The sequence below is a fragment of the Hyaena hyaena genome, unplaced genomic scaffold (genome assembly GCF_003009895.1).
Source record: "Hyaena hyaena isolate Hyena2069 unplaced genomic scaffold, ASM300989v1 scaffold_778, whole genome shotgun sequence".
NCBI classification, from domain to species: Eukaryota; Metazoa; Chordata; class Mammalia; order Carnivora; family Hyaenidae; genus Hyaena; species Hyaena hyaena.
The window spans coordinates 280,412-303,551 of record NW_024081411.1 but is presented as its reverse complement, the minus strand read 5'-3'; the positions used below and the strand labels follow the sequence as shown (position 1 = coordinate 303,551).

Sequence of the window (23,140 nt, the reverse complement as noted above, 5' to 3'; positions counted from 1 at the left end):
TAGCAGCTTGTACTGTTCTGTCTTATAAACAACAGGGACTTGGAAAGGCACAGGCTTAAGCTGACCACTGAATAATGACTCTTCAACCTCAGGACCTGCATTCTTCTCTTCAATAAGCACCTGCTTTTATCAAGATCGTAATTCTCAGGAAAATAATATAATTATTATTTTTCTCTCTATTCTTGGGAAACCCCCATATGTTATGATAATAAAGCAGAAAAATAACTAAAATGGTCATAGATATGTATGTTTATGTATTTTCTGACCTATGTAAAATGCTAGAAGTGTTTGGCAATGGAAAACACAGAATAAAGCAAGAAGCCAGTGATCTGACCACGCATCCATCATACATATATATATTCTGTTTGAAGGCTATGTGCCAGAGATGGAGATACAGCAGGTGGGGGATACCGAAGTAAATAAAATGTGATCACCCCCTGAAAGGTCCAATCAAGGTGAATCAAATACTCTGAAATATTCTGAAAGGTCCAATCAAATATAGGAGAAAATGCAAGTGACATAGAATATTGGAGGAGAAGAGAAATAAATGATCTATTCCCAGAGCCAGCTGGAATAGGTTACAAATGTTGCTTCTACTTTGTTTTTGGAGAAGGAACAGAGTGACATGCAAAATCCAGAGTGTCCAGTCTTATCTTCATCTTTCAGGATTACATGTTACAATAAATTTCAAGCATATTAATACTCTTCCTGGATACTGGGTATAATCCCAGTTTTTGGAAGCTATGAAAAGTCATTTTTTTCCCTTTTTCAAGTGAAGACTGCTTGGGGATACACAAATACTATGCAGATTTGTGATAGTCTGAGATTTATAAGAAAGGAAGAAAATCTGATATCCCACAGAGGACTAAATCGATATTTCAACTCTTGTCTTTAGCCCCTCATCACCCTGGATAGCAGCATTTCTTTCACCTTCCTGGTGGAGGGAACCAACACCATCACTGTGCAGGTGGCTTCTGGGAATGCCCTTATTCAGGACACAAAAGATATCGCTGTTCATGGTAAGCCCTAAAAATGGTTCTGTGATGCCCCCTCTTGCCCAACCAATCCCCTCTGCTTACCATGATGGCAATCCCTGTCTGCTTTGGAAATTCCTCAGGCCTGAGAAAAATTATGTAGGTCAAAAGCTTTCCAAACACATTTTCTACCTTGTTCCTGAATAGACACTGAGGTTATAAGAGAAACTGGCACAGATGGGTATGGAAAAGCCCTTCTTATTCCCCTAGAAGTATGTGCACCACATCCTGACATGGTTCTCATTAGACAAAGACATATCATACATTGAAAGACACCAAGCTAGAAAGACTATCATAGAACCATCTAGATATGACATCCTCCTGATGTATCTACAACATGTATGCATCACCTACCCTTTGTGACCATGGGCACCAGTGATTTCAAAAGAGGAGTCATGGTCCCTGACCTTGCAAAACTCATAGATCAGTTACTGAGATGAACTACACATAATTAATTGTTGGAAATTCTATCATCCTTGGCTGCAAAGGCTCAAAAGCAAGGCTAAGACTATGAGGGCAGAGCTAGAAAAGAGCAGGTAAATGGCGCCACCATCCTGTTCTCAATCTTGGAGAACCATTCCTAACTACTAATTATTTTAAATCACATTTTGCTTCTAGCACCATCCCACACAACCTCCCCCAGGCACCTAAAGACTGCTACTCTACCTGGGGGTTTCTAAAAGGTTGTACTAAGGTATGTGATGCTCTCACTCAGACCATATTACTTCAGCCTCACTTCAGATGAGTGCCTTTTCCTATATCTCTGCAAACTTGATACTCTGGCTCTGTCATCGGGCATCTGAAAGCCTTTTTTCACCAAACATTTTTATTGAAGTGTGCATTTAACAAAATTAGTTTAGAGAGAGAGAGAACATGAGCCAGGGAGAGGGGGAGAGAGAGAGAGAGAGAGAGAGAGAGAGAGAGGATTCCACACAGGCTTCACACCCAGTGTGGAGCCCCACACAGGGCTCAGTCCCAAAATCATGGGATCATGACCTGAGCCAAAATCAAGAGTCAGGCACTCAACTGATAGAGCCACCCAGGTGCACGTATTGCAGTATAAATTTAATTCAGTGAGTACATAAATCATAAGTGTTTAGTTTCAAGACTTACCACAACATAAACAGACTTGTGTACCCACCAGCCAAGTTAAGAAACTGAGCATGACCCACACCCTAGACATAGGGTTTCAGTCTACTCCCATGAAACAGTTTCTAGGAGGAAGGTCACAGGAACTGAGGGAGGGCAAGTGTCAAGGCTCCATTCCAACCAAACACAGCTTATAAATGCATTATCATTGGCTCTGTGTGATACTACCAACAGTAGCAAATATCTTCTTCTTCTGGGGTTTCATGAGTACCTTTTGTTTCAACTAATATTTTACCAGAAGAAGGGCTCAAGATGCTAGGAACTCCTGTCTGGTAGGAGCACAAATCCACTTCCGTTCACTAAGTCCCACCTTCTTTTCAGAAGCCAAGAAACACGCTGATAAGAAGGAATTTTAGCTGAGGCTGCATGGAAGACTGGACCCTTTCCCTAAAGCACAGTGGTCTTGTCAACTGCATCCCTTTCTAGCTCTACTCACATACCCTCTCTCTTTGCAGAATACTTCCAGTCCCAACTCTTGTCATTCTCTCCAAACCTGGATTACCACAACCCTGACATTCCTGAGTGGAGGCAAGATATTGGTAATGTCATCAAGAGAGCTCTGGTTAAAGTAAGTTGGTTTTTTCTTTGCTTACATGTTAGTGTATCAAGAGAAAAACAAATGGTCTGGTCCAGAATAAAGTTTCCTGGGTTAATACCACCATTCTACAGTTCTATAAGAAGTCTCTCTCTGTAAAAGGAGAGATAAGAATGAGGAGCATAAAGCAAGGATGGAGGGAGTAGGGACAGGGGAAGAAAGACAGATAGAAAGACAGGAACTAGTGTTTGAAGATGGGAATTGGCCTTGTCTGTATACCGAATTTTCTAAGACAAGAGCTTGACCCCTTTAATGAACTAATGGATGGAGCACTCATTGAGTCTGTACAAAGATCATTCACTATGCTTGTTCTTTGCCCATCAGGGGGGATTCTTAACCAGATATTTGGACTCACAAGACTACCATTGGCTATATGTGACAATCATAAGGCTTCATACCTTCAGGGTAATAGAGTTCTAGATTTAACCCAAGGTTAGATTGGCCGTAGAGAGCTTTGAAAGGGTTTTGTTAACCCTTTGCTCAGAACTAGGTACTAGAATGTAATGACGAATACAACATGGGCTTTCAAACACAGAGATAAGTCTAACATGTGCTTAGTTCTATGGCAGAGGCATGGTCAGCATTGCAAAAGAACATGAAGAAAAGGAGGATTCACTCTCCCCAGGCAAATGCAGGATTAGCACATTATTTGTGAGTTAATAAATACTTGTGAGCTATTAGGATGGTCTTTTCAGGGAATATTTGAACTCTGTTTTAAAGAGTGCATGGTGGTTAATAGAGACAGTGTGGTGTCTTTCAGGTAGAATGAACAGTATGTGCAAGGCCATGGACTATTGAAAGAGTGGAGGATTTTGGGGAAATGGTAGAACTTAGTGTAGCCAGTCTATAGGCTATAAGGCAAGTGTGACTAGACTTGAGCTAGGATGGTTAGGGCAGATTGTGAAGCATCACAGAAGCCAAAAAGGCTCTGACATACATCTGGTAGACAGTGGGAATGGGACAAATGTTTTCTTATTCAAGCAAAATATACTGACAATAGTTTCATTTGTATTCAGACACTCATTCTGGTAACAGTGTAGATGTTGGGCTACTGAGGTGGGAAATGAATAGGTTGGGGAAGGAATTTCACAAAAGATGACTAGTTAAAAGAGTACTGTAGTTCTCTAGACCAGAGATAACAAGATCCCACAGAAGAAAGATTCAAAGGCCACTTAGGAAGTTGAACAGTAGAACTGATGACTAATAGAATATACTGTGAATGAGATGGAGAGAGAAGCTTTCTGATTCCAAGACCCGGGGGGTGGGGTGGGAGGTGGGAGATGGCCTTGCCCTTAGGCCATGGAGGAGAAACATGCTTAAGGAATGGTAATAGTATGATTTATATAATAGTATGATGTAGAGTATGGTAATAATATGATTTTGTATGTGAGTTCAGAGCACATGAGTAGCAGTTGGGTGTGATAACCAGGGTAGTTGAAAATATAGATCTGAAGGTCAAGTGCATGTTCTCCCTGAAGGCAGAAATGTGGAGCAGAGACTGGAGGTGATCAGGGCTCCCAGGAAGTGCTCCCTAAGGCAGAGGAGGACCATCCAGGGAAGGACCTGGAGAAGGAGCTAACAGAAAAAGAGAAGAAGGCAAAGAGAGTGATTTAAGAGCATCCCTGTGGGGAGTTGTCTACCAGATGATCTTCATCTGAAATCTTTTTACAAAAAGATTATTCATAGAAAGGGATGAAAATGCCCTTGTTCTTATATGCATATTAACTGTGAAACATCTATAATTATGTTATATTTTGTATGATTGTGTTTATTAAAAGCATACTAGTTTTTTAATAAATGACTTGGTAATCCTAATAATAATACTAATAAGTAATAATAATCAGACGTGTCGGCTGATGCCTGGGTCTTAAATCTCATGAGGGTCTGTCTCTCTAGTGTCCCTTTGGATGGAATTAATGAATCTAGACAGATAGCTACAGAGTCCCTCCAAGATTGCTAATTGACTGATACCCCCTAAGACCACTGTTCCCTGGGACAAAGGGTCAACCCAGCCATTGGGTGATCCTCTGTGCTTTGCCCTTCAGAATGGTCTCTGGAGACTTGCTTCCCCTGGCTGATTAGGATGAGGCCTTCTTGCCCCATAGACTTGGGCACAAAGGCTTTCACTTCTTGGGGTCATGCATCCCAACAGGAAACTGAGGCATCTGGCAAAGCCAGCTCCAAGGTATCTTCTGTGTTTGGTAGGCTCTTCGGGCTTCTGATTGCTGCTTGTTAGTTCTCTGCAAGATGATGCTCTTACCTTAATGTGTCCCTGGGAATTAACTCCAATGTGTGAACCTAGTCCCAAATAGGAATCAGAGCTGAGCAGATGGAGAACAACCCCTCCCTTTCTATTCAGTCTGGCGACTGTTTATTGAGTCTCTACTCTGTGCAAGCATCTTCAGAAGAGTGGGCTAGTCCCAAAGACTCCCAGGAACATCTGGGCTAACATTCATAAGAACCTCTCAGGGAAAAGATTATACCAGCCAAATATACTCTTGGTACAATTGAGATGATCTAAGTCCCTGAAACATGGTAGACATGGTATCTGGAAGTATACTGGTGTGAGAGGCTTAATGGAGAAGGTCATTGCCAATGGATATAGTGAGGGGAGACTTCTTGGAGGAGGCGGGTATTTCTGACAAATCAAAAAGTACCCTATTTGGATTGGCAGCAGGGAAGAGGTGTTCTGGATAAAGACCCTCAGGAGACACATAGGAAAGAATAACCATACTCTTTTCATGGGTAAGGGAAGCTCAGAGTTTTGTTTTCTTCAGGAATTTGCCTCCAGACAGGTGCTTAATTTTAAGTTTTTATCAAAAACTAATAAAATCCTTTTACTAAACATTCAGGAATAGAAAAAGTTTCTTTCATGATCTCAGCATCTTAACACAACTTGTACTATTTTATTTTGCTTTTTTACTCCTATACATTTTTACTTTTATAGAGTTGTAACCAAAGAAATATAAGGAAATAGATCAGAATGCAGCCCTCATAAGTAGTTTTCCATGTTGGCTGACTGTACTAATTATCATCGTAATGGTAAAATAACATTCTGTCAGATGATTATACCATTATTCCTTTTTTTTAATATTTGAGTTTTTCTCCATTTATTTGCTATTACAAATAATGCTTTTCTTCCTGTATGTGGCCTTTTCTATATTTTGGATCATTTCCTTAGGACAGACGCTCCCAAGTTACAGTTACCAAATGAAGGGTCTGAATATTTTAATGGCCTTAAAGTAAGTCTTTTGAAAAGCAAATTGGCAAAGTGAATTGATTTTTAGGGGTGGCAGCAACAAATGAGGGAGCCTCTTAAGCCTTACCAATATTAGCGATTTTAACTTAATAAAAAAAATCCTGCTTTCGTAAGTGAAAATAGGGTTGCTTGGCTTGTTTGTTTTTTTTTTTTTAATTTGCGTTTCCCCACCTTTGCTTGTAACCTCTCATTCCTTGTTTGCATTCCATGTCCATATTTTCACCAGAGCTCTAGTCCTCTCAGTGCAGAAAAATGGAAAATAAGGGAGAAGCTTTAGCCAATGTTCCCAGCAAACCAGATTTTGAAAATCATCATAGTATTTTAGTTTCAGTAAAAATGTATGTAAGAACCAGAGGAGGTAGTGAAACTAATAATAGCACTTCTAAGGGGAAACAGAAAGAAAGACTGGAGGAATATTGAAAGGTGTGCCTAAAATGCTGTTTAGAAAACACACATGAGGTTTCTGGGTGGCTCAGTCCGTGGTCAGCTTTCGGCTCAGGTCATGACCTCATGGTTCTGAGCTGTCAGCACAGAGCCTGGAGCCTGCTTCAGATTCTGTGTCTCTCTCTCTCTCTGCCCCTCCCCCGCTCACACTCCATCTCTCTCTCAAATAAATAAACATTGTAAAAATTTTAAAAAACAAAACATTGACCTTATATCCCTGTGCACTCTGCTCCTGGCTATGACCAGGGGAGGCCGGCTGCTGTAGGGCTCCACTCTGTGGTCTGAACCCCCCTGCAGGTAACCAGCGTCCCAGAAGACCAGATCCTGGTTGCTGTGTTTCCTGGTCTCCCCACTTCGGCAGAACTCTTCATCCTTCCCCCCAAGAACTTGACAGAAAGGAGGAAAGGCAACGAAGAGGACCTGGAACAAGTAAGTAACAGGACACTCGGCCAGGATGCTTGCCTGCTGCCCACAGTCTGAGGGCACACAGTGATACTTCCAGCCACAAAGGGAGGGGAGCTTTCTCCCTTGGGTCCAACAGCCCATGAGTCTGCGCAGCCCCCCAGGGCGGCGCAGAGCAACCAGCCTGGCCCGGAATTAGTGCCAGTGCACACAGACCGGAGCATTTGGCGTGCAAGAAGGGAAATTGTCCCTGGCAGCGCTCATTCCAACAGTGGGCATCCCTGAAAATTTACTTGGGTCTCCCGCCAGGTGACCTGCCCTGGGGGAGACACAGGAGGGAGAAGGAGGAATTTAAGTTTACTTTTCTGTTTCTGGGAAAATGTGCTTCTTGTCTCTAACCATCCTGGTCATTGTAAGTTCCTCTTTAGGAGAGAAAATGAATCGCTTCTAACCATGTTAGTGTGGTGAGAGATAGATTGCTTTATCTTGCTTTGACTAGGGAAACAGTGTGTCCGAAGGGATGGTGATTTACTATCCTCATCAAATGGGTGTGTGGCTCCTGTGATGGGCACAGCATTCTTTTTTTTTTTTTTTTTTTTACAAATAGTTTATTGTCAAATTAGTTTCCACATAACACTCAGTGCTCATCCCCAAAGTGCCCTCCTCCATGCCCATCCCCCCTCCCCCCCACATCCATCAGTCCTCAGTTTTTGTCAGCATTCAAGAGTCTCTCATGGTTTGCCTCTCTCCCTTTCCCCCACCATTTCCCCCCTTCTTCTCCCCCTTGTTCCTCAGTTAAGTTCCTCCTAATTCTCCTATACGTGCAAACATATGATATTTGTCCTTCTCTGCCTGACTTATTTCGCTCAGCATAACACCCTCAAGGTCCATCCATGTTGCTACACATGGCCAGATTTCATTCTTTCTCATTGCCATGTAGTATTCCATGGTATAGATAAACCACATCTTCTTGATCCATTCGTCCGTTGATGGACACTTAGGCTCTTTCCATGTTTTAGCTATTGTGGAGAGGGGCACACCATTCTTGAAGTAAAAGGGCTGGTTCTCCCTCACTCACCTACTTACCCTGCCTTCTGGTGACACTAAGTCAGGAGAAGTAAATACAAGTGAGAATTGGAGGTGCCTAGGTGGCTCAGTTGGTTAAGCATCCAACTCTTGGTTTTGGCTCAAGTCATCATCTCATGATTTGTGAGATGGAGCCCTAGGTTGGAGCTCTATGCTGACAGTGCAGAGCCCGCTTAGGATTCTCTCTCTCTGCTCTCTACCCCACTCACGCTCTCTCTAAAACCTAAACAATTGTTTTAAGTGAGAATGGGGCTTCTAAACATCAGCAGGAATCATGCATTTGCTCCCACATGAGGACATCTTCTGTGTCCCTGTGCTACTCGCCTGGCCATCCCCTCCTCCGCACGGCCATCCAGTCATCCTCTGGCAGCACAGATACCAGCACGGTCCATTTCTCTGGAAAATGCAGCAGATCCTTGCCTTGTACAGCTGATATTGAAGTTGGCCAGAAATAAATCCAACTTCTCAATGCATACATCACTTTTACAAGACCTCTTTATTCTGAAATAGCAAGTGGCGTGTGTGAACTATATTTGGAAGCTACAATATCCATCCATTTAGATAAATAGGTAATTACGGTGATGAATAGCAGCTGTGATATTAAGGCACGCACAGCCAGATAAGAGTTAGGGACAACAGCCCAAGTCGGCCTCGGCTTTCATGTGGGAATTACAGAGTGATTAAATCGATGTTATGTGTTCCGGGACTTGCTGGAGAAAAGTAAAGAGGAAAAATTATCCCATAAAAAGAAGGCAGCTTCTGCTTTGATGTGTGCCTTCAATTGTCTCCAAAAGAGAAAAAGCAGAGAAGTGGGCTGGGGACATATATGCCTGCTTTCATCCTGGCAGGGGTGTCTCTGCCCTGTGTGTTTTACTTCATTAGATTAAAGAACTAATAATCGGTTGATGTTCTTTCATTGTAAACCATAATAGGTTGTGCTATGGTGAGTTAGAAAGGCATGGATGAAAAAGCACCGAACCAGGAATTGAATGAGACATCCATATCTGTTATAAACTGTAATTCACTAAGTAACTTGGGATATACCTCTCTCTGTCTCCAGCCCAAGCAAAAAGCACCAACTACTTCCCTGGCCTCACAGGGCTCCAAGGGCTGTGAGAACCAAATTGATGAAAGTGTCCCAATATCCTGTCTTCTGATTGAACATGGTCACTGTTTGCCTGTTGACCCTGGCTTCTTACTCCACGAGGAGCAGTGTCTCATTTCATGTCTTCCTGTGCATCTCTCTCTCTTTTTCAGATTGTGGAGATGCTGTTTAATGCTCTGAACCAAAACTTGGTTCAGTTTGAGCTAAAACCAGGGGTTCAAGTCATTGTGTATGTCACACAGCTGACATTAGGTGAGTGCCTGCTGGGATCCAGGGGGAAATGGGTGTGGTGATCTGTTATCCTGGGAAGAAAAGGGAGGAGATAATTAGCAGACACTTCTCCACAAATCCCACAAAATAGCTTTGGGGGCAGGGCTCTTTTGTGTAGTGATGGTTATGAAAGATTAATTACATCTTTCTTGGGGCTTCCTGTTGAGGTGGCAGAAAGACTTCATTAGAAGTGGCTTTGCTGTTGAATCCCTGGATGACCTTGGGGAATACCTACAGTGTCCTTAGGCTTTGACTTAATTGCTTGCTTGGCTGGCTGGCTGGTTGATTGGTTGTTTGGTTGGTTGGTTTTTAATCTGCCATAGTCAAAATTATATGGGGTAATCCTCAGGGTTTCTTAATTTCTATGATTCTCTAATTCCATGAATTTTGGTTGGGAGGCTAGATCAGATAACTTAAAAACAAACAAACAAAAAAACACATTTCATTTATATCTGGTAAGTCTAAGTTGTTACAGAGATCATCTCTAGTGACTGATTTGTAAAAGAAATTTGAAAAGGTATGTCCTGTTGGGCATCCACTACTAGCTCTCTGGGAGAGCCTATTTGCTAAATATCTCTTATGAATATAAGACTTTGCAGATGTCGAGGTTCCAGATGTGCCCAAACTGTAGTGTTTTAGCAGAGAAGTGTAGAGGAGGAAAATGAAACCCTGCATCAGTATTTAATCGAAAGTTCCCAATGGGCCACCCATCATTATGTTGACAGGGACTCAGGCTAAGAGAAAGAGCATTCAAGCCCTCCTTCTACTCCCCTTAGCTAGACACACATTGTTCAGTTTACGCCAAGAACAGTAAATTTCCCCAGGCAGAGTAGAGGAATTGACTTGTCCTGAGAAGCTGTGATTGTGGATACTATTTTCATCATTGAAGCCAAGCTAGGAAGCTTGCAGGGCAGGACAGTTGGAGATTGGATATATGGATGAACGTCAGCTGGCCTCCTTTCTCCAATGTGATCTCCCTCCATGTAGTAGCTTCCAAGTGAGCCATCTGCCTTTTTCTCCTAGCTCCATTGGTGGACTCCAGTGCTGGGCACAGCAGCTCGGCCATGCTGATGCTCTTGTCGGTGGTATTCGTCGGCCTGGCCGTGTTTTTGATCTACAAGTTTAAAAGGTATGCACTACTATCACTCAGTATTGATGTTGGGGCTAGATCCTTGGGAGCTGATTCTTCCTATAACCAATATCCCTGCACTCATCTCGAATATGTGAAATTGATCCTATTTGAAGCTTTGTTTGGCACTGGGGGGAAGCAGGAATGGTTGAGGGCCCAGGAGGAATAAATGGGTTTAAGAATCTGTAGTCTATCCAATTGATAGATATATTGAGTTAAGAAAGTAAGGGATAGCCTATGAAACCAATTTTTCTTTTCTCTTCAAGAGAAGTGCAAAGATTTTTTAAACCTGACCTAAATTTCTAAAGTAAAGTCTTAGACATTCAGATCTTTTCTACAGCTTAACGTGCAATTCAGGGTGGTTAAACAGACAAAATGTAGCAGAAACCTGGTGCACACATGAACACACACACACATGCATGCACACACACATTTTCTTGTGTTGCAGCCACCTGGTCTCTCTGTGTAAATTTGCATGGTAAAAATACTCAGCCTTTACCCCTCTCCCTCTTTTTCATGTTTCTAAGGGCAACTGATCAGGAAAACCAGCTTCACATGTATTCACATATTATTCTTAAAGGCCACAGGAGAGGTGACGTAACAGGATACTTATTAAACATGAAATTGAAGCCAGCAATGCTGTACCATTATTTGAATAATGTAATACTTCTATCAAAAGGTGTCCTGGTTAAGACCATGAACTCTGAAATCAGAAAGACTCAATTTTTACATAGCATTTGTAGCTTTGGGCAATTGAATTTGCTCTCTAAGTCTTAGTCTCTTTATCTGTAAAGTGGAGAAAACAATGATACTTAATAGGCTTACTCTACAGTTCAAAGGTAATCATATCTATACCTGGTACATAGTAAATAATCAAAAACACTAAACTATTATAGATAACAAAGAACATGCCTTCCAAATGTGCCTTCTGTGTCACCAACTGGCCCATGGTCAGCTCACAAAAGATTGTATCAGTGGCATAGAGAAGTGCTTCATAGAAATACTGGCTAAAGTGAAGATATCATTAATTATTTTGAAAGCAAAACTTAATCCTGAGAGTCTTTCCAGTCCCTGAGGTAATGCTGTTAGATTTCGAAAGAAATCAGCGATATAGTTGCTTGCCTCCACCCTCTCCCCCAGCCCTCTTTAACTGCTCTATAATGGATACCTCAGGCTTAAAAACACCACTTTCACTCAATACACATCTCGGGAGGAATCCTTCAACACCCTCCACCAGAAGGACAGAGTGACGTTTACCTTCCTACCCAATGAATAGACCAGTATGTGAGTCATGTCCTCTTGGATCAAAACATGTCAAACCACCTGCCCGTGTTTCCTCTGAAGAAGGGAACAAACCTTCATATCACAAGTGAAGAGCAGGGCGCCTGGGTGGCTCAGTCAGTTAAGTGTCTTGAGTTTAGCTCAGGTCATGATCCCACAGTTCATGGGTTCAAGCCCCGCCTTGGGCTCTGTTCTGACAGATCAAAACCTGGAGTCTGCTTGAATTCTCTCTCTCTCTCTCTCTCTCTCTCTCTGTGCCCCTCCCCTGCTCACTCTCTCTCTCTCTCTCTCTCTCTCTCTCTCTCTCTATCAAAAATAAATAAACATTTAAAAAAATTTTTAAAAAGTAGAGAGCAAAGATTGCATACAGAAACAGACTAGTCAGGGCAACACTCATTTGTGGATGTACTTCAGTTACATGCGAAGCACTCTTATTCATCCAAGGATTTGATTATGGGGAAGCCTGGTGGTTGCTAGAGCTTGAAGATCAACTAACCCAAATTTATCACCTTCTGGCTTTTAGAACTCCATGGTTGCTAAGAACAAGAGCCAGTAGAAGTGCTGAAAAAGTATTTGTGTCAGGCATCTCCAAACTAAGGCAAGACATCTCATGACTTGGGAAATTTTCTGTTCTCTTATAAATGCTGCTACACTCCCTAGACAGTCAGTCAGCTTATTAAAATAGGCGTCTCTAAATGTGTACGTTGGAATTCTTGAATCTCTGCCAGGTAATGACATCTCTGAATTATTCTACCTCTCTGGTCCCCAAAGATCAGCCAACTCTTTCTGTGTCCCTGGCAGTAAATCATGTAGCTAAAGCTACAGGAAGTGAACACCAACCAAACTGGATAAACAGTAGAGTCAGTTAAGTGTAACCAATCATCAGTTACCTTTTCTTCTCTACCTACCTTTTCTGGAAGTTTTCTTCAAAATGCTCAAGCACTTTGGTTAAGGGCCTGTTGGATCTTCTTTTATTTCTTTGGTCTTTTCTCCCTACACATCACCTGGAACTCCAGTGATGACTATATGGGAGGTGCCTGGCTTCCTATCAAGTAAAGGTCAGGTTCTTATCTACGATTCCCAGAGGCTTCTTTGTTTCTTTCATTACAGTCCAATAGAACTTTCTGCAGTGATGAAAATGCTCCATAATCTGTACTGTCCAATACAATAACCATCAGTATGACTGAGAAACTGATCTTTAAATTTTATTTAATTTTAATTAATTTAAATTTAAATATCTGTACCTGCCTAGCAAACACAAAGCACATCTAGAGAAAGGGCAGTTCTGTTTCTGTTTCCAGATCACTGACCATGCTGAGTTTTCAGACACAAAACTTTCTCTGTGTAATCATCAGCGTTAATTCATTAAACCACCTATTCATTCCACAGACATTTACTGGGGGCTCACTTTGTGCCAGACACTGAAAACAATCTCAGTGTCCCAAGTGATCACTTAACAGGTGAAGGAAAAGAGAGCCACTATCAGCCTCAAGCTTCCTTTAGGTAAATAACACCTTGTTTCTCATCTTATTCTTGGAAAGCCATCTTATGCAGTTTTAGACAATGATTTAGATGATGTAATTAGATATCATTTTGACCTGGCTTTTATTTTCTGAAAATTCTGCCTAACAAGACTTTCTTTCTATACTGTAATCTGTTGTTTTTTTTTTTCTGTTTATCCAAGAAAACTTTGAGCTCCTCCCAAAGTCCAAAGGCTCCTAACACTTACAGTTGGAACAAACAAAAACTGACATTATTGTGGGTCACTTGGGTTGATCCATCTTCCTTCCCTTATTAAAACCTTTATGAATGTGGAGGCAAAGACATGCCCCTAAATCTCTTTATTGCTCTCCTTTCTTACCTGCAAAAATGGGGCTAGTCTGATATTCTCAACAGTCCTTGAAGTGCATGTAAGAAATGAAAAGCAATCTGATATTTTTTTTAAATGTGCAGAATATGACATAATTCTTTCAATTCCACCTGTCTATTGAAAATGTTGGGAAAATAATCTGCCTGTTGTTTAGAGATTGAAATAAAATGAACAGTCTTTATAAGGGCAGATTTTTCCAAATCCTCACAGGTATAACTAGGCAAGCAGGAAAAGGGGGAGGCAGTGAACTCTGGCTGTAGCTCTGAAGCCCACAGACTTGCATGATGAGGAATAGTTTGACTGCCTCCAGCACCTAATAAATATTACAGTTGATCCCAGCATTCATGAGTAATATGTACTTTTATGATTAGAAGAAATCTAAGTAGTTAGGCTGCCTTTCTATTTAGATAAGAAGAAAGTAAGGGCCAGCATGAATTTTTAATTATGCGTATTTAGAGAGACCATGGTTTGCTGCCTCACATAGAATCTATTCATTTAAGGTTCTTGAAAATTACATTAAGCTGGGTTAGACCAGTAGGAGTCACAAGGACACCTCTCATAATGTACGTAAAGCAACCATTGAAGAAATGAGAATTGAATGTAAAGGAGTGGTAGAAACCACCCATGTAATCCCTGCTTTTGGCTCTTTCCTAATGAATTAGCTATAAGATAACCTTATTAAATGCTCACACACTACCTCACTGGGATTGGAGTGAGAAAGGGAATACAGAAGCTTGAAAATACCACTCTTGACACCAGGGCAACAGAGTGATTCTCCTTTAGAAATGCGCACAATGTTCTGGATTGGGGTGGGTGCCCAATATCTTAAGTTTTTTGTTTTTGTTTTTTTAATGTTTTTATTTATTTCTAGAAGAGAGAGAGAGAGAGAGAGAGAGAGAGAGAGAGAGCATGAGCAGGGGAGGGTCAGAGAGAGAGGGAGACACAGACTCTGAAATAGGCTCCAGGCTCTGAGCTGGCAGTCAGCACAGAGCCCAACACGGAGCTCAAACCCACGAACCACGAGATCATGACCTAAGCGAAAGTCGGACGCTTAACCGACTAAGCCACCCAGGCGCCCCCAATGTCTTAAGTTTTAATAATATTGCTAGGGATGAGCTTCATGAAATGTCTGGACTTTAATCCAATTTCCCCATCATTTAATGGAGTAAGAGGGGTCTCTTCTAGATACAATATTCCAAGGTAACAATGTTGTCTTTTTGTTTGAGAACATAATAAATGAGGGTAGAAAGAGCATAACCTTTGAGGGCATCTATCCATTCATTGAAACAAATACTTCCTGAAGATAAACATGTGCCAAGCACTGTGCTAAGTTGTGTGTATAATGAGGACAGAGACCATAGACCCAGAATGCATGGGGCTTTTAGTGTGATGCTAAATAAAGACAGGAAACTAGTCGGCAAAGCTGCCTATTACACCACCCTAAACCCAGGACTCTATCCATTTCTTCCTTAAATACTATCCCATAATTAAATCCTTTTAACAGGAGAGGTTGGGTGGTCAGGAGAGGCTTCTCAGAGCCAAGGTCTGTGGGTCAGAAAGGACACACCATCATGAGAAGAGTAGAAAGAGGGATGTTGTAGAGGGAATAGCTGTTTCAATGTGCTTGTCCCCAAAGTGAGGGCAAGTGTGATGTAATAGATTCTTACAACTCAAAGCTTGGGGCTCAGAGCAATAGCCTCACCTGGGAGCTTGGAGAAATGCAGAATTTCGCCCCATCGTCTACAGACCTATAGAGTCACAACTGCATTTTAGCAAGAACTCTGGTGATAAATAAATACATTAAAGTCTGAGAAGCACTGGATTAGAGGAATTCAGAGGAGTCCACAGGACTGGAACACAGTGGGTCAGGGGATAATGGAGATGGGTCAGGAGATAATAGAGATGGGTCAGGAATCTGAATGATGAATCCTCCAAGAAGATTTCGATCTGAACCAGCCACACTCCAACCTCAAACCTTTCTGCCTTGTTTCCAAACCTACAAACTTTGTGTCTTTGAACAAAGTTATTTAGCTTTTCTTAATCCTCTCTACAATCCTGAAAGGAAGCTATTGTTATTCCCATCGAGCAGATGAGGAAACTGACTATCCAAGTATTTAAGATATTTGGCCCATGGGTGGTGTTCTGAAAATAGTAGCAGTGGCTGGAAGTCTTTTCTTTCTTGGCTATTCATAAAGAAACCAATGGGGACTGATGAAGTAGATGCAACCTTAGAGAAAGCTGTCTTTTCACTGTGATAGAACCTTCTGAGTCTCAAAGTCCAGTCCCTTGAAAAGCTTCACGACAGATAAGTACTTTTAGGGTTTTAGTGTACATGTGATCAACAGCATTGCCCTTCTGTTGATACCGATTTGTTTCTGACCCCAGAAGAAGGTGCAACCCTCAGAGAGTTCTGTGGTTTACATCTCCCCTGGACATCTGCTCTCTGGCCTTCTGCTTCTTGGCCTCATGGCTTCAGTGTCGGCATGACCAGCCTCTTTCCCTGACATGAGCCTGTCCTATATATAGCTTCTTCGTTCCTCTTATGACCCAGGATCTCCCAGTTGCCCAAGTTTGGCATCCCCTGTGATCATAATCTGATTTTTGTAGGAAAATCCCCTGGATTAACATCTATGCTCAAGTCCAACACGACAAGGAGCAGGAGATGATTGGGTCAGTGAGCCAAAGTGAAAACGCCCCCAAAATCACACTCAGTGACTTCACCGAGCCCGAGGAACTGCTGGACAAAGAGCTGGACACCCGGGTCATAGGTATGTGTGCTGGTACCACCAAGCTCCTGTGTCCTCTGTCCTCCAAACCCAAGGTCAGCCGGCCCATGTGGCCTGTCCTTCAGCTAGTATCAGACTGGAGGGGGGTGTAAAACAGCTGGCTACAGAGACATAATCATGCTCTAAAATTTGTCTGCCACCTCTGGCCACATTAAATTGGTATATATATATTTTCCCCCTTTAAAGTAGACCAGGATAGAAAGTGCTGTGGTTAGAGTGCAGGAGGGATAAGGCCAACTATGCATTACTGTTGGGATGTGTCTTTCTTTCTCTGAAGCAAAAGCAGATGTCCTAATTCATAAGCACATTAATATGGGCTCTGGTATCAGAGGGCCCTGGGTGCATTTTCTTGCTTTGCCAATCTGCTCGCTCTGTGACCCCCTCTTTACCTCACATTCCTCATCTGTGAAATGGGAATAATAGTGCCTACCTTCCAAAATTGTTGTGATGATGAAATGTGCCATTAGCACAGTGCCTGCCACGTAGTACGTGTTCAATGCACGTTGCCTATGACCGTTGTCATCAATGGCAAGTAAGAAGGCAAAGCATTGCTCCCACGTTGTGTGTGGGTGTGAGAGATGGCACACCTTCACATCGATGACATAAGCCAATGAGCTGGTAGGATAGCCTGTTTGAGTGTCCTATTTAATAAATACATATTAAGCACCTGTTCAAGGTGGCTTGGTATTTAGCAGTAAATAAAATAGACCTAGACTCCTGCCCTCGTGAAATTGATATCCTCTCTCCCTCTGTCTTCTCTTCCCTGCAGGAGGGATTGCCACCATTGCAAACAGCGAAAGCACAAAGGAGATCCCCAACTGCACTAGTGTTTAATACCAACAAGCCACATGGTCAACCATCTTTCTGACTTTATTTTTGATGATTACTATTACTATTGTTATGGGAAAATGAAAATGTCTTTTTTACCTTTTGTTTACCAAGGGCCCCTTCATGAAGAGCAGGCAGATGCTTATTAGCTTTGGGAGGCAAAGGCATTCTTAGCCAATTAAATGAGACAAAAAAAACGAAATTGCTATATTTGTGCTGAGGGCAAAGGATGCATCTTCCCGTGGCCTCCTTGCTTTATTCTGCCACTGACAGTGTGAGGACTCTTTCTCCTTGTGGTCTCCTTTGTTGTTTGTTTGTTTGTTTTGGTTTTTTAATTTTTTTTATGTCGGGTTGGCTTTTCATTAACCTCCCATGTCCCGTCTTTCCCCCCTACCCCCACAATCACCAACACCCTCCCCCCCCAGCACACACACCTACAACACAAACCATTTCCCAGTTAGATCTGCAGGAGGTGGGTTGGTGGGGAGTGAAAGTAGCTGCAGAAAGCATGCACACCTTTATGAAGGAGGCCCTGCCTCGTGCATGTCGATAGCGAGGCTACAGGTGGCTTATTGTACATAATTACAATGTAAATAGCTTTTTATTTCCTAAGAAATAATTTAATGTTTAGTAAAAAAGAAAACTGAAAAAAGAAAGATGCGTGTGTCGGCTTATGCACTCACCCTCAGAGCTGACCAACCCCCAGGCCTGCTAGATGTGTTGGGTTCTGGACGCTCTTCAGTTGTCTGTCACACTTAACTCTTGCATCTCTGTGTCCATGCCATGGCTGGTTTCTACATGTGTATATAAAGGGGGGTGGGATGGGGAGGGCTTCTTTGGGACAATTAGTAAAGGAAGGACTCGAGTGACATCTTAGAACAATGAGGGTCTTTCTGTTCCATCTGTGATGTGGAAGAAGTTCCAAGGTGAAGCCCACCAGAGACTTCAATCTGAGACCCAGGTGGGAAAACAAGGCTTCTCCTCCACAAGGAAAGCATTGAGGGTACTTTCCAGCCTGGGAAGGTGGTTTTCACTAATGAAGCTAGGCAATAGTTCTCAATGGAACAGTCTTTATGCTTTCTGGTTGGCTTCCATGGAAATGTATAATGCTCATGGAGAATTCCTGGACTGTTTTTAGCTCAGGAAAGTCCCCTGGGCACCAGATTAGGCCTAGCGAGTGCATCTTGGCACCGGAGTCCAAGAGGCTAGGAGGGAGGTGGCATTTGTGGAATCATGAGTCCATGTAAGCCCTGCAGGCCAGATAGCGGGCTAGCCTTTAATGATATTAGTCAAAGATGATTTTAGCAAAGCTGTGCTATTTACTTGTCAGATGTACACAACTTCCTTAAAGTCAAATGTCTGCCTTGAGTTCCCTTAAGATAGTTCTTGCCTCTGGGGTGAGTGGCTTCAAAGCCAGTTTCTCCTTTCCAGCATCCCAGCCCCTTCACGCATTCACACACTCTCCTTCTTTTCCGTAGGGTCACTTTAAGCCATGCCATAAGCATTGTTTTCTTTTCAGGCTCAGCTTGAGTACACTTGTTTCAAAAAATGATATACTCTATATATACAGGAGGAAAGGCCGGATTTTTTACCTGTTAATTTTTGTGAACTATTGTTCGCATTCTTCTCTGTGAGACCCCTAGAGAATGTGACCTAGAGAAACCTGACTGGCTACAGCATAGATAAGGATAAAGAACATTTCTAAAGATCCTGCTTTTTTGTTTCAAGGGTTAAATGGGGCAGACAATTGCAATACTTGTACTAAATACTGGAATACAAATGCATGAGTCATGTCTATATATACAGTATATGTACATATACTGTTCTTGATTTTATTGTTCCATTTGAATATTTCTACTGTAAAAAAAAGACAGTGGTTTTGAAATTGTTGAAAATAAATGTATTTTTGTACATCAAAGCTACATAACTGGCTGAGACTTTTTTCTTTGGGCAGTTTTCTTTATTGTTATCAGTCAGTTATTGCTACTCCAATGCTACGTGGCAAAACAAAACAAAGAAAAAACAAATGGCTTACAACACAGAGATTTATGTTTTACTCATGAATGTTCAGGTTGGCTGTGGTTTGGTTGAACTCATTTGGGCCTGACAGATCTCTCCTGAACTAGTTTGGATGCGGTCTTCAGTTGGGTCTGGTCTTCTTCATGAGTTCTCATGAGACCATCAGCTACCCAGGGCATGGCTTTTCATGGTGGATTACAGAATTCACTTACAGGTGAAGCCAGCAGAATACTCTATGCCTCTAAGGCCTTGGCTCAAAATGGTCACTCTCTCTTTACCATTATCTGCATTCTATCGACTAAAGAAAACCACATGGCCATGTTCAGCATCAGTGGCCAGAGAAATAGTCTCTGCCTCTTCTGGTGTAAGGCGCCACTAAATCACCTGGCAAAGGTGTGGACATATAATTCCAATCAAACGGAGGGCATGAAGAATTGAGGATAGTAGTTAACAACAGTTCAGTCTACGACACTTATTCATTTTCTATGGTCCTGAGGGCAGCTTTCATTAGATGACCCATTTCCAAATTCAATCCCAATATTTGTGGCCAGGGCTTCTGAGCAGAAGGCTTGGTAACCCCAAGGCCTTCCAACACTGGCATCAGATCCCAGTGGATGGTCGATAGAACTCCAACTCAGTCCTTGAAGATTTTAGCAGAGGAAATGAAAAAAGAAGAAACAAAAAAGATGTATATTCTTTATTATTTTTTATTATTTTAATCTTTTTATTTTTTTAAGTTTTTTTAAAAATGTATTAATTTTGGGGCACCTGGGTGGCTTAGTCAGTTAAGCGTCTGACTTTCGCTTAGGTCATGATCTCGCGGTTCGTGGGTTCAACACTCGCGTCGGGCTCTGTGCTGACTGCCAGCTCAGAGCCTGGAGACTATTTCAGAGTCTGTGTCTCCCTCTCTCTCTGACCCTCCCCTGCTCATGCTGTCTCTCTCTCTCTCTCTCCTAGAAATAAAAAAAAAAATGTATTAATTTTGAGAGAGAGAGAGGGAAAGAGAATGAGTCAGGGAGGGGCAGAGAGAGACAGAGAGAGAGAATCCCAAGCAGGATCCACACTGTCAGCATGGAACCTGATGTGGGGCTCATTCTCCTGACGGGCAAGCTCATGGACCTGAGCCCAAACCAAGTTGGACGCTTAACCGACTGAGCCACCCAGGTGCCTTTTAACCTCTTTAATAGATCTTTTAATAGATCTTCCCCTGTCCACTGCTGACTAAGGAATCTGGAAGGATGAATGAGTGGCTCTTCTCTAACATTAGTACTTAGGTGAGCTAAGAACTTACAATAAGGGCTGTATGTTAGATGTTTCAATTATTTTTTTAGTGTTCAAAATGTGTATAATAAATTTCTATGGACCGCAGAAACCCAAGAAACCCTAAAACTTTGGTCAATAATTTGCTCCTATATTTTGGATACTAGCTGACCATTCCAGAATCTTATGTTTTTAACTCAAATGAAAGATGTAGGATAAAAGAAAGGTAGTTTTATTTTGATTCATTAATGTATTTTAAAATTATGTATTATTCTTGGCATAACGAGTTATGCTCACCTTTTAAAAAATTATACTGTAAAGTAACTTCTTCAAATATTGGGGATGTCATTTATAGGGCCTCTAAAAGAAATGGTGAGGTGTTTTTGGTCTAACTAGTGGTTCATAACATAAAATGCCTGCACATCTTTAAGGGATTTTTAACAGTTTTGAGCTTCCCCACTAATGTAAAGTGTCTAATGTTCTTATCTCACGTCAAAAGCGATTTTTCTAAATGCAGTCATTTTTGCTTTCCAGGGGATCTGAATTCTTCCGATGTTAATTTATGTCAGGGTTGATAAAATTGCTCCACCAGATTAAAAAAGGATGACAGTGAAATAAAGTGGTAAAACAGTATGAGTCAGTTGGTTCGTTGGGGCTAAGCCCTGCTAGGAATATAGCCTGTGTGTCCACCACCAGCACAGGTCTGCCAGATTTCTCCTAGCAGACAGTCAAAGGCAAATGGCAGAGAATGGGATTGGCATGATAGCTATTTCTATGCGGGGTTTCTCACAAGTAGTGGGGACACTCTTTGCACCAGATGTGTCTTCTTTCAGGAGACCCTAAACCTGATAAGCCTGCAGAAGTGCTCAGTCTGGAGCCCAACAATCAGCACCTTGAGCAGAGTTTCTGAGGATTCTCCTGTCTGTTGAAGTTTCAGAATAGATGCTCTGTCTGTCACTAAAATCGCTCAGGGAGAGTTACTGGGGAAAAGTCACCTCCCCTGGTTCCTGTTACCATGATACAAGGCACCTTAATCTGCAGAAGTAAGAACCTCTTCCAAATTGGCTCGTTGCCTCCTGGGCAACAGCTGCAGCTCCGAGAGAGTCACCCAATTGAGTTATCTGGAACAAAAACATACTGTGAGTCAAGGTGGTGATGGATTGTGCCTTGGAAAGAATATTAAGCCAGGAATTAGGAGATCTCTGACTTTCAGCAAGTCATTCTGGACCATGATTTCTTATTTGTAAAAGGAAAACACTTTATGGCCTGCCTCACTGGCTACTTCTGATTTACAGAGGTGTGAAGAGAACATCGCCAATTCCAAAGTTGATAGATGACTAGTACGAGCGTACTTAGAAGAACTCTCTTCTGTAGAGGGATAGGCTGAGAGAGGAAAGTGACTTCCCTATGGTTATATAACAAAGTAACGTGGAGCTGGAGACAGGACCCATGCCTTTTTATAATAGGATGGTGTTCTTTCCGCCACATCCCTTCCTGACAAACTTGATTGAACTGCACATGACTGAGCATCAGTGGAAAGCCTAATGGTTATGCCAATATGGCTTCTGTATTTATGGTGTCCAGAATGGTTTAGAATCTAACTTCCCAAGTGTGTTCATCATTCAGTGGCTCATAACCCTCCACATGGCATTGCCCTCCTGACCCACTTGTGTAGCAGCCCATGGCCTGATGCCCTTGCTTCCCTGGCTGGACTGAAAGATGGCCACTCAACAGACAGCTGCCAGACCCCAGCTTCGCATGCTATGCTGCTTGCCTTTTAAAGTAGTTGGCCTGATTCAGAGGGAAGAAGGCCAGAGAGCAAACATAAGCAATGGGAATGCCTCATCCTGACACACACACCAGATCCTGCCAAATTCTCTCGTCTACTCTTACAGTACTGCCAAGGGGGACCAGATGCAGCCCAATGACCTCCAGAGTACTACTGCATCTTGATGTCCCTTAAACTTAGTTTAATTACCATTAACTTTACAGTAGCAGAGTGCCCTTTAAAATGCTCTTTGCCTCTGTGTTCTCAGACCATGTATCATGATGAGATATAGGTTCATTCGGAGCGGAATCAGTGGCACAATGTATACAAAAATGGGAGGAGAATCTCGGCTAGAGTTTAATTTATTCAGACATTAAAAATCTCAATAAAACTCCATTACTTTTTCATGATCTGAGGCCCAGAGGCATATAATCACATAATCAGGGTCCAATTTCCCTATCTATAAGTTGACAATAATGACATCTATCTATCTACTTCACAGTGTTGGAACCCAGATCAAATAAGATAATTTGAGTAAAAACACACAAAATAACTATGACTTGACAAATAATGAATTGAACCTGACAGGCCCTAGTTCTTTTGTGGTGGATCTCTTTTCTCTGTCCTCTCTGCCCTCGAGTTTTAAAAACCACCTGACCAGTCATTTACCTGCTTACCTACTCTCACCTAGGGCTGTACTTTCAGGGAAAGAATCAGAATTATTGGAGATATATACCATCCCCTTCCATTCCCCCTCAGAAGGAAGAAAATTCAGCTATTTATACCTGATGCCAAAAGTCACAGCTCCTTTTATTGCTTGTTTAAAAAATATATAACTTATCTAATTTTCCTTGT

At 42.0% G+C, this 23,140-nt stretch overlaps 1 protein-coding gene across 1 annotated transcript in view; it reads left to right on the top strand.

Moving 5' to 3' along the window:
* SORCS3 (sortilin related VPS10 domain containing receptor 3) overlaps positions 1-18,045 on the top strand; it is a 584,073-nt gene extending 566,028 nt beyond the window's left edge. Inside the window, exons 21-27 of the mRNA XM_039218779.1 lie at positions 896-1,019; positions 2,639-2,751; positions 6,779-6,910; positions 9,227-9,326; positions 10,368-10,473; positions 16,232-16,392; positions 17,180-18,045. Of these exons, the coding sequence (XP_039074710.1) occupies positions 896-1,019; positions 2,639-2,751; positions 6,779-6,910; positions 9,227-9,326; positions 10,368-10,473; positions 16,232-16,392; positions 17,180-17,244 (801 nt within the window). The 3' untranslated portion in view covers positions 17,245-18,045. The remainder of the gene's footprint in view (positions 1-895; positions 1,020-2,638; positions 2,752-6,778; positions 6,911-9,226; positions 9,327-10,367; positions 10,474-16,231; positions 16,393-17,179) is intronic.
* Positions 18,046-23,140: the final 5,095 nt, after the last annotated feature.